Consider the following 13,127-nt stretch of genomic DNA (forward strand, 5'->3'; position numbering starts at 1 on the left):
CCTATCAAAATTAAAGGGATTATTTTCAGTCAGAGCTTTCATTTCCCAGCTGCATTTTATTTTAGGAAAAATGAAGCTCAAATTAATCCTGGATTCTGTGGTTTCAGTTGGACACGTTAATTAGGAGAGGGCAAAATATATTATATTTTTCTCTTGAAGTAAGATACATCATGTTATTTTGGGAATAAAAGCATTGGCTGTACCTTCCAAGTTCCAGAGTAGTGTGTCAGGAGGTTAGTGTATCAGTAAGATATCCCAAAAGATACACCCGGGAACTGCCGCTGGAAGTTCTGGCAATCATACAGGAAGTTCAAACTTCCTTTGGGAAATTGCCCTGCACTGGTACCATCCTAAAATGCAATTTCAATCGCAAACTTCAGATAGTTCTGACTGTTGCAGCAATAGTTTCGCAAGATTTAAAATCACTTGTAGCATCCGGGTAACGACAGCACTGGCCCACCCTGATCCCATGCGGGATTCCACCCACCACCTGACTACTTCAATTATCACCCTCCCCACCAACCAGACCCGTAGCCTCCCACACCCCAATCCAAAGGCCTAACCCAACCTGAACCACACTGCCCCCTACCCCAGGCCCACCTGACCTGGCACACTCCCACTCGCCACAACACCCCCACCACTCATCCCTGGGCCCCGCCAAACCCATTACCCCCTCAGGGGCAAGACCCAACCCGAGGCTCACTGCTGCTCAAAAGCCCGACCCGACCACCCATCTGGGTCAAACAGACCTAACCCCTGACATTCACTTCCCCCAAAACCTGACCAGACCACAACACCCCCCCACCCCTCCGCAAATCGTGACCCAACCACACCCATGCCCCTCCTGTCAGCCCTGGCCAGATCCAACCCCCCAGAGGCGACATGAACTGACCATCCCGAGTAGCCCAGGCTCAGCCTGACCCTGCCACCATCCCCATGCCTGACCTGATATTCCCCCTCCCGATCCCCATTAACCAGACACCCACCCCCCCCCCCCCCCCCCCCCCCCAACCCTCAACCTTAATTATTTAATGAAATATAGTGTCACTGGCAAGGTCTGCATTTACAAGACCATAAGACCACTCAGGCCACTCAGCCCATCAAGTCTGCTCCGCTATTCAATCATGGCTGATATTTTTCTCATCCCCATTCTCCTGCCTTTTCTCCATAACCCCTGATCCTCTTATTAATCAAGGACCTATCTATCTCTGTCTTAAAGACACTCAATGACCTGGCCTCCACAGCCTTCTGCGGCAAAGAGTTCCACTGATTCACCACTCTGGTTGAAAAAATTCCTCCTCATCTCTGTTTTAAAGGATCGTGCCTTTAGCCTGAGGTTGTGCCCTCTGGTTCTAGATTTTCCTACTAGTGGAAACATCTTCTACACGTCCACTCTATCCAGGCCTCACAGTATCCTGTAAGTTTCAATAAGATTCCCCCTCAGCCTTCTAAACTCCAATGAGAAGAGACCATTCCTCATACGACATGCTTTTCATTCCAGAGATCATTCCTGTGGACCTCCTCTGGACCCTTTCTGTGGCTAGCACATCCTTCCTTAGCTACAGGGCCCAAAACTGCTCACAATACTCCAAATGGGGTCTGACCAGAGCCTTTTACAGCCTCAGAAGTACATCCCTGCTCTAGTATTCTAGCCCTCAACATGAATGCTAATATTGCATTCATGTTGAGGGCCGACTAACTGCCGACTGAACCTGCACATTAACCTTAAGAGAATCTTGCTTGAACAAGGACTCCCAAGTCCCTTTGTGTTTCTGATTTCTTAAGCATTTTCCCATTTAGAAAATAGTCTATACCTCCATTCCTCCTTTTAAAGTGCAAATTTGTTGCCTATCTCTGAATGCCCTTGAACTGAAGGGATTGCTCGGGCATTTCAGACGGCAGTTAAAAGTCAATCACATTGCTGTGGGTCAGGAATCACTTGTAGGCAGATCAGCTAAGGAAGGCAGATTTCCTTCGCTAAAGGACATTCGTGAACCAGATCGGTTTTTATAACAAATATGTTAGTTTCCTGGTAATCATTACTGAGACTAGCTTTATATTCCAGAATTTTATTAATTGAATTTAAATTCCACCAGTTGCCATGTTGGGATTAGAATCCATATCCGCAGGACTATAGTTTTGGATTCCCCCATCAGAAGAAGTAATTTTTCTTTATCTACCTATTGCGGGTAGCATGGTGGCACAGTGGTTAGCACTGCTGCCTCACAGAGCCAGGGACCTGGGTTCGATTCCTGGCTTGGGTCACTGTCTGTGTGGAGTCTGCACGTTCTCCCCATGTCTGTGTGGATTTCCTCCGGGTGCTCCGGTTTCCTCCCACAGTCCGAAAGACGTGCTGGTTAGGTGCATTGGTCATGCTAAATTCTTCCTCAGTGTACCTGAACAGGTGTCGGAGTGTGGCGACTAGGGAATTTTCACAGTAACTTCATTGCAATGTTAATGTAAGCCTACCTGTGACTCTAACAAATAAATTTTTAAAAACTTGCACATTTTTTACATTTTAATCACATCTACATTCAAAGGAATACCATACAAGTTTTTGCAAAGTCTCTGCATAATTTAACCCTTTTAGCCCCAAATCATTCTGTTATATTAGCCAAAAGGCTAACATAACCTACCTGTGATGCAGAGTCCAGAACTGAACTCAGTGCTCCAGATGGAGTCTGACTCACTCGGCACCCACCGAGCAGTGAACTATCTGAATCCTCTCCATTACAATTTTAACTCTGACATCAATCCTGATATCTGTGTGCATATAGCAATGAGAGGAAGGAATGGGAAGGAGCAGGAAAGGGTCGGGGGGGGGGGGAGGGGAGAGATAAGGGGCCCAATGATGATACAGCTTATTAAATAATAAAGTGCAAAAGACAATCCAGGGTAAAGACCATATGAAATTAAAACTCATTGGGCGGTTATCAATGCTAGTGCTTGTTGCACGAAAAAGTCTCACAGGTGCCAACAATGTCCTGTAAGCATGGCAGAATGCTTCCATTGTGAAAGACTGGGACACTGGGAAAATGAGCAGATCAAAATCCTATAAACATACAGAGGATCATCAGCGAATCGTCTCACAAAAGCCAGCAATGAAATAAAAGAATCACACCATGACGAAGAACAACAATGCTCCCGAGGCAAGATTAATGATCCCAGATATATCTTCTGAAATGCTGTCATATGTGTTGTGGGTACATTACTAATTTTAAACTAGATACAGGAGCAAGTGTGACAGTCCTGTCCAATTGAGAATCATGGCTAGACAACCTCTGGCTGTGGAACAGGCACACTTTTAAATGGCCCACGAGAGATCAGACTACCAGTTAAAGGCATGCATCTAGAACTGCTCCAATACAGGAACAAGCAGGTACTGGAGACACAAATGTGTGACTCACAATCTGTAATTTTCTCTTCTGAGACTGTGTTGCACTTACAACAAGTTGGAGACCCACAAACCATCCAACAACACCAATGATCTCAACTGGGCCTTCACTGCAGAATTTTGACACTCTTTTCTAAGGCAGATAATCCAACTCCTTTCCAAACAGATGAAGAAAACTTTCATCAGCATGAAGCGGAAATGAATCAGCAGGATCAACAAGTAACTGAGTGTGATGATTCTTCATCACATTGCAAATCGTCAGAGAAGATCAAAGTTGAAAACTAGGTGGTAGGACTTGCTGATACAATATCACATTCATTTGTCAATATTGACCTCTTAGTAAGTGCATTCATACCTATCCATTTGCCAGAACTAGTGGCCCAGGGTGCAAACAAGCAAATGTTTCAGCGCTAAAAACAAAACTGAATCAGATGAGGTCTACCTCTTCTATGTTAGAGGGGTTATTGCAATTGGGGCGATCGCAAGACGTTAGTCAAATGCCTTCCTCACCACAGGAGGCTACACAGAGCCATCATGTTAAACACAAAACATGACAGACCAAGTTGTTAAAAAGAACCAACATCAATTCAATGAACAAGAATAGAGAACGTAGTTAATGTAAAGAAAGGGATAAACCCATGGCTTTCAACCATGAAAGATAATCAATTAATTGGGAACAGTACAACAGTAAGGAGAGGAAGAAAAGGAACAAGTGTTGAACTTCCAACAAACAAAATACCAAATACTGCAGCTTCTATTGAAAAACAGCCAAGTCAGGATTAAGAAATTTAAGTTCAGACTATCAATCCTCCAAACCTCAACAGAACACGATCAGTGAGGGTCATGAAACCTTCAGACCATTTAAACCTGTGAAGTCAGAGACTTGTGAGAAAAAGGGGTAACATGTAAAGTAACATTTATATTTGGTTAAAGACTTGGAGGGAGGTGTAATATTTGGGTACATGCAAACATATAAATACAGACCAGGAGTGGGTAATTTGGCCCCTCGAGCCTGCTCTGCCATTCAACAAGATGATCTGATTGAAACTTTAACTCCATATTCCTGCCCATCTACAATAACCTTTCACTCTCACCGCGCCCCCCCCTAAAAATATTCAAAGAATCTGCTCCCACTGCCATTTTAGGAAGAGAGTTCCAGAGACTCACGGCCCTATGAGAGAAAATATTTCTCATCTCTGCCTTAAAAGAGCAACTCCTTATTTTCAGGGTGTTCAGGATTGGAAGGATTAATATGAGATTAGGGAAACAGCCCACATTAATGTAAAGGGAGACAGGGAGTTACATGGCTAGTAGTAGTGTGACAGTAGTCTGAATGGAGAAAGTTCATGGCTGGGACTGAAGAATCCTATTGTCTTGTATTTCTGCACATAGTTCTGTTCGACAGTAAATAACTACTTTTCAGACTCTATGTTTTGAACCTCCTTCTCAGACAACCACAATAACATACAACAAATATGAGAACAGGTACATAAATGCTAAACCAGCAAATATCCTTAGGTTCAAAACTTGTGATGTAGTGAAATCTCCAGCACTTCGTATTGTAAATGCTCAGTGTGTTTGTGTGATTAGTATCAATTACAGTTATCCTTGTGCACATGTAATTGATAATTATAATAGTGATTACTATATTTTTAATTCTTATTCTATCCACTAAGTGCCTTTAAACCCTATTGTCTTGCACAATATGTTATACATTTACAATTAAGAACATCCATACACTAACAGACCTAGAAGCAAGGATGACAGAGGAGAAATGTGGTCCAAGATAGTGAATGAAAAGGCTAACAGATAACCCAGTGTGATGTTGTATGTTGAATATCTTTAACAGCTTTGACATTTTAAACATGATGGGGCAGCACCGTGGCAGACGCACACGCAGAAATATAACAGTATCCAATGCGAATGGGTTTGTACTGACACAGATAAAAACTGGAGTGATATTACATTTCAACCAGAGACAGACACAAATGGAAACTCCAGGTTCTGGGAAAGGGTTATTAAAATAGGGGATTGATTGGTTTTTGATTTCTGCTGGGTGCATCCCACTTCATAGAATCCCTACAGTACAGTGGTTAGCGCTACTGCCTCACAGTGCCAGGGAGTGGGTTCAATTCTGGCCTTGAGTGTCTGTCTGTGTGGGTTTCCTCTGGATGCTCCAGTTTCTTCCCAAGTGTAGGTTAAATGGATTAGCCATGGCAAATGTGCAATCTCCACTTCTACCCAGTAATCAATCAAACTGGATGATAGGCGAGACTGAGCTCAGCAGTGAACAGGGTGCCAAGGCAGAAATAGTAGTCATAGAAAAAAATAAAATCTGTGGTGTGGGAGTTAATTGTTGGGGTCAAGACAATGGCCAGGATTTTCCAACCTCCCGACAGCATGTTTTCTGGTCCTGCCAAAGTCGACGGTAATTTGTATTGTTCGCTCGGAACACGCCGTGGATGGTCACCTTCGGCGGGATCAGGTGATCACATTGGTGGGAACAGCCAGCGAATCCCTCCCAATATCTTCAGTCTTCCTAACAGTCCAAGTGTGTATGTTGGAAAAGCTGCTGCATGCGCCATGAAACAAAGCGGAAATGTACAGCTCAGTGTTTTCTGTTCACATTGTGAATTAGGTTACAACGGGGAAGATAGCCGAGGAGGAGAAAGCAACAAGGGTGAACTTCATTTCAAAACAATTATCCGTGTGTAAAATGGCTTGGAATATTTCTGACACATAAGAAAAGATGCTACTTAAATCCAAGCTGTTTCTTTACCCATTATAATCAAACTACAGTGTAATGCAGCTTGTGTTCCAGGAGATGGCACTAAGTGAAAGAGAGACGCACACGCAGAAATATAACAGTATCCAATGCGAATGGGTTTGTACTGACACAGATAAAAACTGGAGTGATATTACATTTCAACCAGAGACAGACACAAATGGAAACTCCAGGTTCTGGGAAAGGGTTATTAAAATAGGGGATTGATTGATCTTTGATTTTTGCTGTGTGCATCCCACTTCATAGAATCCCTACAGTACAGAAGTTTATAAAGTTTATTTATTAGTCACAAGTAAGGCTTACATTAACGCTGCAATGAAGTTACTGTGAAATTCCTCAGGTCGCCACACTCCGGCACCTGTTCGGGTCAATGCATCTAACCAGCACATCTTTCAGACTGTGGGAGGAAACCGGAGCACCCGGAGGAAACCCACGCAGACACGGGGAGAACTTGCAAACTCCACACGGACAGTGACCCAGGCCGGGAATCGAATCCAGGTCCCCGGCGCTGTAAGGCAGCAGTGCTAACCACTGTGCCACCCTGGCTTAAAGGGCGGAATTTAATGTTTGCGTGATGGCTGTGTCCACTAGCCGAAAGCAAGTGGTTACCTTGTTGTTGCCCTATCTGGGAGCCCCAATGCAGTTAAATCTCAATCAGTCAGTTAACTGTCTATTGTTTCAGTTTCCAGTGCCTTCAGGATGAGAATCCCGTCCCCAGGATCTGCAGGTTAATCTAAAGGCTGGCAACATTTTAGACCCAGCAGCACCACCGGGAATGATGGCCACTGCTGGGACTGCAGTATGTCTTAGAGGAGGAGCAACTGTGGTGTCCATTGGAGAGGTAACTGGTGAGGCACCGCTGGGGCTTGGACTAATAAATTCAGATAAAATGAGTTTAAATCCAGCAATTACAGTTTGAAAATTTGAATTTAATTAAAATGAGAACCTGGAAATAAAGAAAGATTGTGTCAATAAGAATGCCCAGGAAGCTGTTAGTTTGTTGTAAGAACTCAACTGGTTTGTGAATGACCTTCAGAGGAAAAGAAAACTGACCTCCTTACCTGGTCTGATCTACATGTGATTCCAGTCCCACTGCCTTAACTCCCCTTTGGTGTAGCTTAGCAAGCCATACAGTTGCATTACTACAAAGAATACTAGATGGGCTATAACGATTCCAGAAGACATCCCACCACCACCATCTGAAGGAAAATAGGGATAGGCAATAAAAACTGGCATTGCCAGTGCTGCCCACAACTTGTGAATGAATAAATAATAAAATCACCAGAAACACAGAGAATAGCCTGGTTTTTTTCATATCCTATTATTAGCACAGCAGTATCACCCTTGTTAAAAGTTTCCCCTTTCTGGTGAGAAGTTATAGCTGAAATATCAGTGGCAAAATATAAGATTTACTTTTTTTCAGATTTTAAACAATTCTTCCCCTTGTAGTCGGATTTTGTAGCCTGGTTTCAATTTGTATTTAAAATCTAAACAACACATATATTTTTATATCTATTGGTTTAAAGCATAAATTTATTTGTAAAACACCCAGTGGGTTTGCTGGAATGGAAACTATTTTGGGCCCCAACTTGTGATAACCACAGGACTAACATCACAGCAAATAATTTTTGTTATATTGGATAAATAATTCAAGTTGATGTTTTGATTTGAAATGCTGCTTCCTTCCTTCTTTGATCTTTCCAATCACCCTAACAGACCTGTTTTATGCACTAACATTTTGGAGACCTATGTGCTCATCCAAAATTGATAGCAGTAGCCTGATTTTTGTCTCCACCTCAGGAATTGAGTTCATAGAATCCCTCTCGTGCAGAAAGAGGCCATTCGACCCATCGAGTCTGCACCGACCAGAATTCCTCCCAGCCCCTTTCCCCGTAGCCCCACATATTTACCCTGCTAGGCCCCCTGACATTAACTGGCAATTTAGCATGGTCAATCAACCTAACCCGGACATCTTTGGACTGTGGAAGGAAACTGGAACACCCAGAGGAAACCCACGCAGACACGGGGAGAATGTGCAAACTCCACACAGACAGTGGCCCAAGCTGGGAAAAGAACCTGGGTCCCTGGCGCTGAGAGGCAGCAGTGCAAACCACTATGCCACCATACTGCTCAGTTGGGTCTTTTCCTGACATCCAAGACATGATCTTGTCTCTGAACCCATTTGTCGCTGAATTTTCAGTCTGGAAGAGGTGTCGGTGGGATTATTCTGCAGTCTGTGATTTCTGATTGGGCCTGTGTTAGGTCTGGAGGGTAGGGTAGGGTGCAGAAGCAGGTGCTTCCGATGCTGGGCCCACTTAAAGAGAAGTTAATGGCATCTTTCAGAATGGTATCCCTGGACACAACCCTGGGAGAACCTGAAGAAGAACTCTACTGTTGCACTGTAAATACTGTTGATGTAAGTTGTTGTATGTTGATTGTGACTGGCTAAGGAACAGTTGCAGGGACATAGATATCTGAACGATAACTGTTTACTGTATGAACATAACTATTTCCAGATATACAGGACTACAGGTCCTGTGAGGACCTGACAGGACAGTCACGTGATTGTCTCCTGCATCATCCTGTGAGGGATACTGTGTCTCCAGTCTCACATTAACTCTTTCAGCCCTAAACACCTTAATGCTATCTAAATGATGGCTGAAACATAATTGCTCTGAGAGAGCTGGTCCATAAACTGCATTCTCTTTGTGTAAACAAGAACCAGTGCTGTGTCCACTGTTCTACACCAATGTTGCCTTACCTCTGAGCATCATGCTGTATCAGTCTTTTGCTGCTCACCCCTAAAAATCACTGACTTTTTAGAAAAATTATGCACGATATCTTTGCAAATTACCACAGCAGCTGCAGCCCTCACTCGCAACTCAGATCCTCTCACACCCACAACAGCCCGTTGTAATGTATTCCCCTTCAGACAAGACAGCAGACAGCATTCCTATGCTTACTCCCCAAAGCACCATAAAACAAGCAACAAATGCTCCTCAAAGATTTTGGGCTCTAGTTGTACTGGTGACATGGGGCAGGGATTGGCACCTGTCACTTGTCACGTAATACTCAAGTCACCAAGCCTGTACTAGACAAATCCCTTAGAGTCATAGAGTCAGAGGTTTACAGCATGGAAACAGGCTCTTCGGCCCAACTTGTCCAAGCAGCCCTTTTTTTTAAAACCCCTAAGCTAATCCCAATTGCCCGCATTTGGCCCATATCCCTCTATACCCATCGTACCCATGTAACTATCTAAATGCTTTTTAAAAGACAAAATTGTACCCGCCTCTACTACTACCTCTGGCAGCTTGTTCCAGACACTCACCACCCTCTGTGTGAAAAAATTGCCCCTCTGGGCACTTTTGTATCTCTCCCCTCTCACCTTAAACGTATGCCCTCTAGTTTTAGACTCCCCTACCTTTGGGAAAAGATATTGACTATCTACCTTGTCTATGCCCCTCATTATTTTATAGACCTCTATAAGGTCACCCCTCAGCCTCCTACGCTCCAGAGAAAAAAAGTCCCTGTCTATTCAGCCTCTCCTTATAACTCAATCCATCAAATCCAGGATCCCGATGCTACTGATCCCGGTAGCATCCTAGTAAATCTTTTCTGCACTCTTTCTAGTTTAATAATATCCTTTCTATAATAGGGTGATCAGAATTGCACACAGTATTCCAAGTGTGGCCTTACCAATGTCTTGTACAGCTTCAACAAGACGTCCCAATTCCTGTATTCAATGTTCTGACTGATGAAACGAAGCATGCCGAATGCCTTCTTCACTACTCTGTCCACCTGTGACTCCACTTTCAAGGAGCTATGTACATGTACCCCGAGATCTCTTTGTTCTGTAACTCTCCCCAATGCCCTACCATTAACTGAGTAAGTCCTGCCCTGGTTCAATCTACCAAAATGCATCACCTCGCATTTGTCTAAATTAAACTCCATCTGCCATTCGGCAGCCCACTGGCCCAATTGATCAAGATCCCGTTGCAATTGGAGATAACTTTCTTTACTGTCCACTATGCCACCAATCTTGGTGTCATCTGCAAACTTACTAACCATGCCCCCTATATTCTCATCCAAATCATTAATATACATGACAAATAACAGTGGGCCCAGCACTGATCCCTGAGGCACACCGCTGATCACAGGCCTCCAGTTTGAAAAACAACTCTCTACAACCAACCTCTGGTTTCTGTCAAGAAGCCAATTTTGTATCCATTTAGATACCTCACCCTGGATCCCATGAGATTTAACTTTATGCAACAACCTACCATGCGGTACCTTGTCAAAGGCCTTGCTAAAGTCCATGTAGACAACATCAACTGCACTGCCCTCATCTACCTTCTTGGTTAACCCTTCAAAAAACTCAATCACATTTGTGAGACATGATTTTCCACTCACAAAGACATGCTGACTGTCCCTAATCAGTACTTGCATCTCTAAATGCCTGTAGATTCTGTCTCTCAAAATACCTTCCAACAATTTACCCACCACATATGTGAGGCTCACTGGCCTGTAGTTCCCAGGCTTTTCCCTGCAGCCCTTTTTAAACAAAGGCACAACATTTGCCACTCTCCAATCTTCAGGCACCTCACCCGTGACTATCGATGATTCAAATATCACGGCTAGGGGACCCGCAATTTCCTTCCTAGCCTCCCACAACATCCTGGGATATATTTCATCAAGTCCCGGGGATTTATCTATCTTGATGCGCTTTAAGGCTTCCAGCACCTCCTTCTCTGTAATATGTACACTCCTCAAGACATCACTATTTATTTCCCCAAGTTCCCTAACATTCATGCTTTTCTCAACAGTAAACACTGATGAGAAATATTCATTTAGGATCTCACCCATCTCTTGTGGATCCACACATAGATGGCCTTGTTGATCCTTAAGAGGCCCTACTCTCTCCCTTGTTACTCTTTTGCCCTTTATGTATTTGTAGAAGCTCTTTGGATTCTTCCTCATCTGGCACACATAAATTCACATCGCATGAAGTTAATGACAAGGTCAGCCATGAGAGTCACACATCCTGACACATGTACCTCCTCTACCCTTACCTCAGGATGGCTGACCCAGCTGGGAGCCAGGAGGCAGCAACATTGAGATTCAATGAACTTGACCTCCAGTTCCTCCTGACAGAGGTGGGTGTCCACAAAGGCATACTTTTCCCTCAAGGGCCCAAGCTATCTCCCAATAGCACCAAGACAGCTTGGATGAAGATAATGGAGGTGATCAGCTCCCCTGGCTAACATAAGAGAATTGAGTACTGCAAGCACTTCAATGATCTTCTCCTATATGACAAGGTGAGTGAGAGATGCCAACCAGGCATGCAGTCTGGCCTCAGGTGGGCACAGTGGGTATGATGCTCAGCAGCACTGCAGGAGCATGTGTCCATAGCATGTTGCTGCAAATTAGATCAATGGTGAAGGACGGTATTGAAGAGAATTAATGGAGACTTCTTGGAGGAATCTCCAAACGCAACGTCTTGATAAGCCATCATAATACCCTTTTGCTTTTATTCTTTCAGGATCTTTATATTTTTATTCTTTCATGGGATGTGGTGTCACCTGCATGACCAGCATTTGTTGCCCATCCCTAACTGTCCTCAGCCATTTCAGAGGGCTGTGAAGTGTCAATCACATTGATTTGGGTCTGGAGTCACATACTCGGTAAGGGTGGCAGATTTCCTTTCCTAAAGGACATCAGTGAATTAGTTAGGTTTTCACTTATCATCAATGAGAGTTTCAGATCACCATTATTGAGACTAATTTTCAATTCGAGAATTACTAATTGAATTTAAATTTCATCAGCAGTGGTGGGATTTGAACCCGTATGCCAGGAGAATTACCTCATGTCTTTGGATTACCAGTCCAATGACACAACCACAATGCCATCTTCCCCATTTGATCATGACTAGCATTTTTGAAGTGGTCTGAATGAAGGGTGGACTATGCTCCCTCAACTAGTATAAGTGGGTGGACCATCTAAAGAGATCTAAAAGTAAGTTTATGTTTTTTTGTTGTGGGGCCTGGAAGAAGCAAGTTCCACAAAATCAGCTTGGACCCTATCACCCTGGCTCACCGTCCCATGCCGTTACAGATCTATCAAGGCATCATCCTTGCAAGTTTTCCCTGCACCCTCTGCAGTGCCTCTTTATCCTTTTTATAATATGATGACCAGAACTGCGCACAGTATTCTAAATATGGTCTAAACAAGGTTCAATACAGACTTAGTATAACTTCCCTACTTTTCAGTTCTGTCCCTCTAGTATTCAGGGCAGAGAAGTAGAAGGTTAAAAGCGGATGAACACAGTCGCCTCCTGTGCAGCACTTGACAACAATAAGTTGCTTGTGGGGAGTAATTTACAAAATGAACTTTATTCAGGTTACTCAAAGGCTGGGTATCAAGAGCACTACAAAAGTTTGCAAAGTGAACTCCACAATGTATTGTTGAATCTAGGAGTCCTATCAAGTGATGCATGGTGCTGGGGACAGAACTCACAATTTCAGAACAATTGGGAAGTCTGGATATTTTGACTTTAGTTTTATTAAGTTGTAAGCAGCGCAATACCATTAACTTAACCCGATTATTGCAATAGATTTCAAGAGCAATTTTTGCCATGTGACTGATTATTCTTTGCTACTTACGTGGTTAATCTTTGCTTCAAGCATGCTCTCAGTGGTCACAGCTCTGCATGCCAGGTGTTTTACAATGTGTTTAGAGGCCTCTGTCTTCCCTGATCCAGTTTCGCCACTGCAAAAGACAATAAGAGCCTAATCCTTCTTAATAGCTCATCAAATGCTCCACAGGAAAGGGAACAGATTGAACAGAGCATCAGCTTCCAATGAAACAAAGCTTAATACAAATGATACAATTTAGTTCCATGTTCAGTAAGTCATGATTGCACCTTGGAGTTTAATTCCTTCAGTGACACAG

The 13,127-nt window shown here is 43.5% G+C and overlaps 1 protein-coding gene across 2 annotated transcripts in view; it reads right to left on the bottom strand.

The window, feature by feature from the left end:
• myo16 (myosin XVI) overlaps positions 1-13,127 on the bottom strand; it is a 427,463-nt gene that overhangs the window by 209,712 nt on the left and 204,624 nt on the right. For both annotated transcript variants that reach the window (XM_078221662.1, XM_078221663.1), the window contains exon 11: positions 12,839-12,944. In XM_078221662.1, coding sequence (XP_078077788.1) covers positions 12,839-12,944 — 106 coding nt within the window. The remainder of the gene's footprint in view (positions 1-12,838; positions 12,945-13,127) is intronic.

Source organism: Mustelus asterias, chromosome 10, assembly GCF_964213995.1.
Source record: "Mustelus asterias chromosome 10, sMusAst1.hap1.1, whole genome shotgun sequence".
NCBI classification, from domain to species: domain Eukaryota; kingdom Metazoa; phylum Chordata; class Chondrichthyes; order Carcharhiniformes; family Triakidae; genus Mustelus; species Mustelus asterias.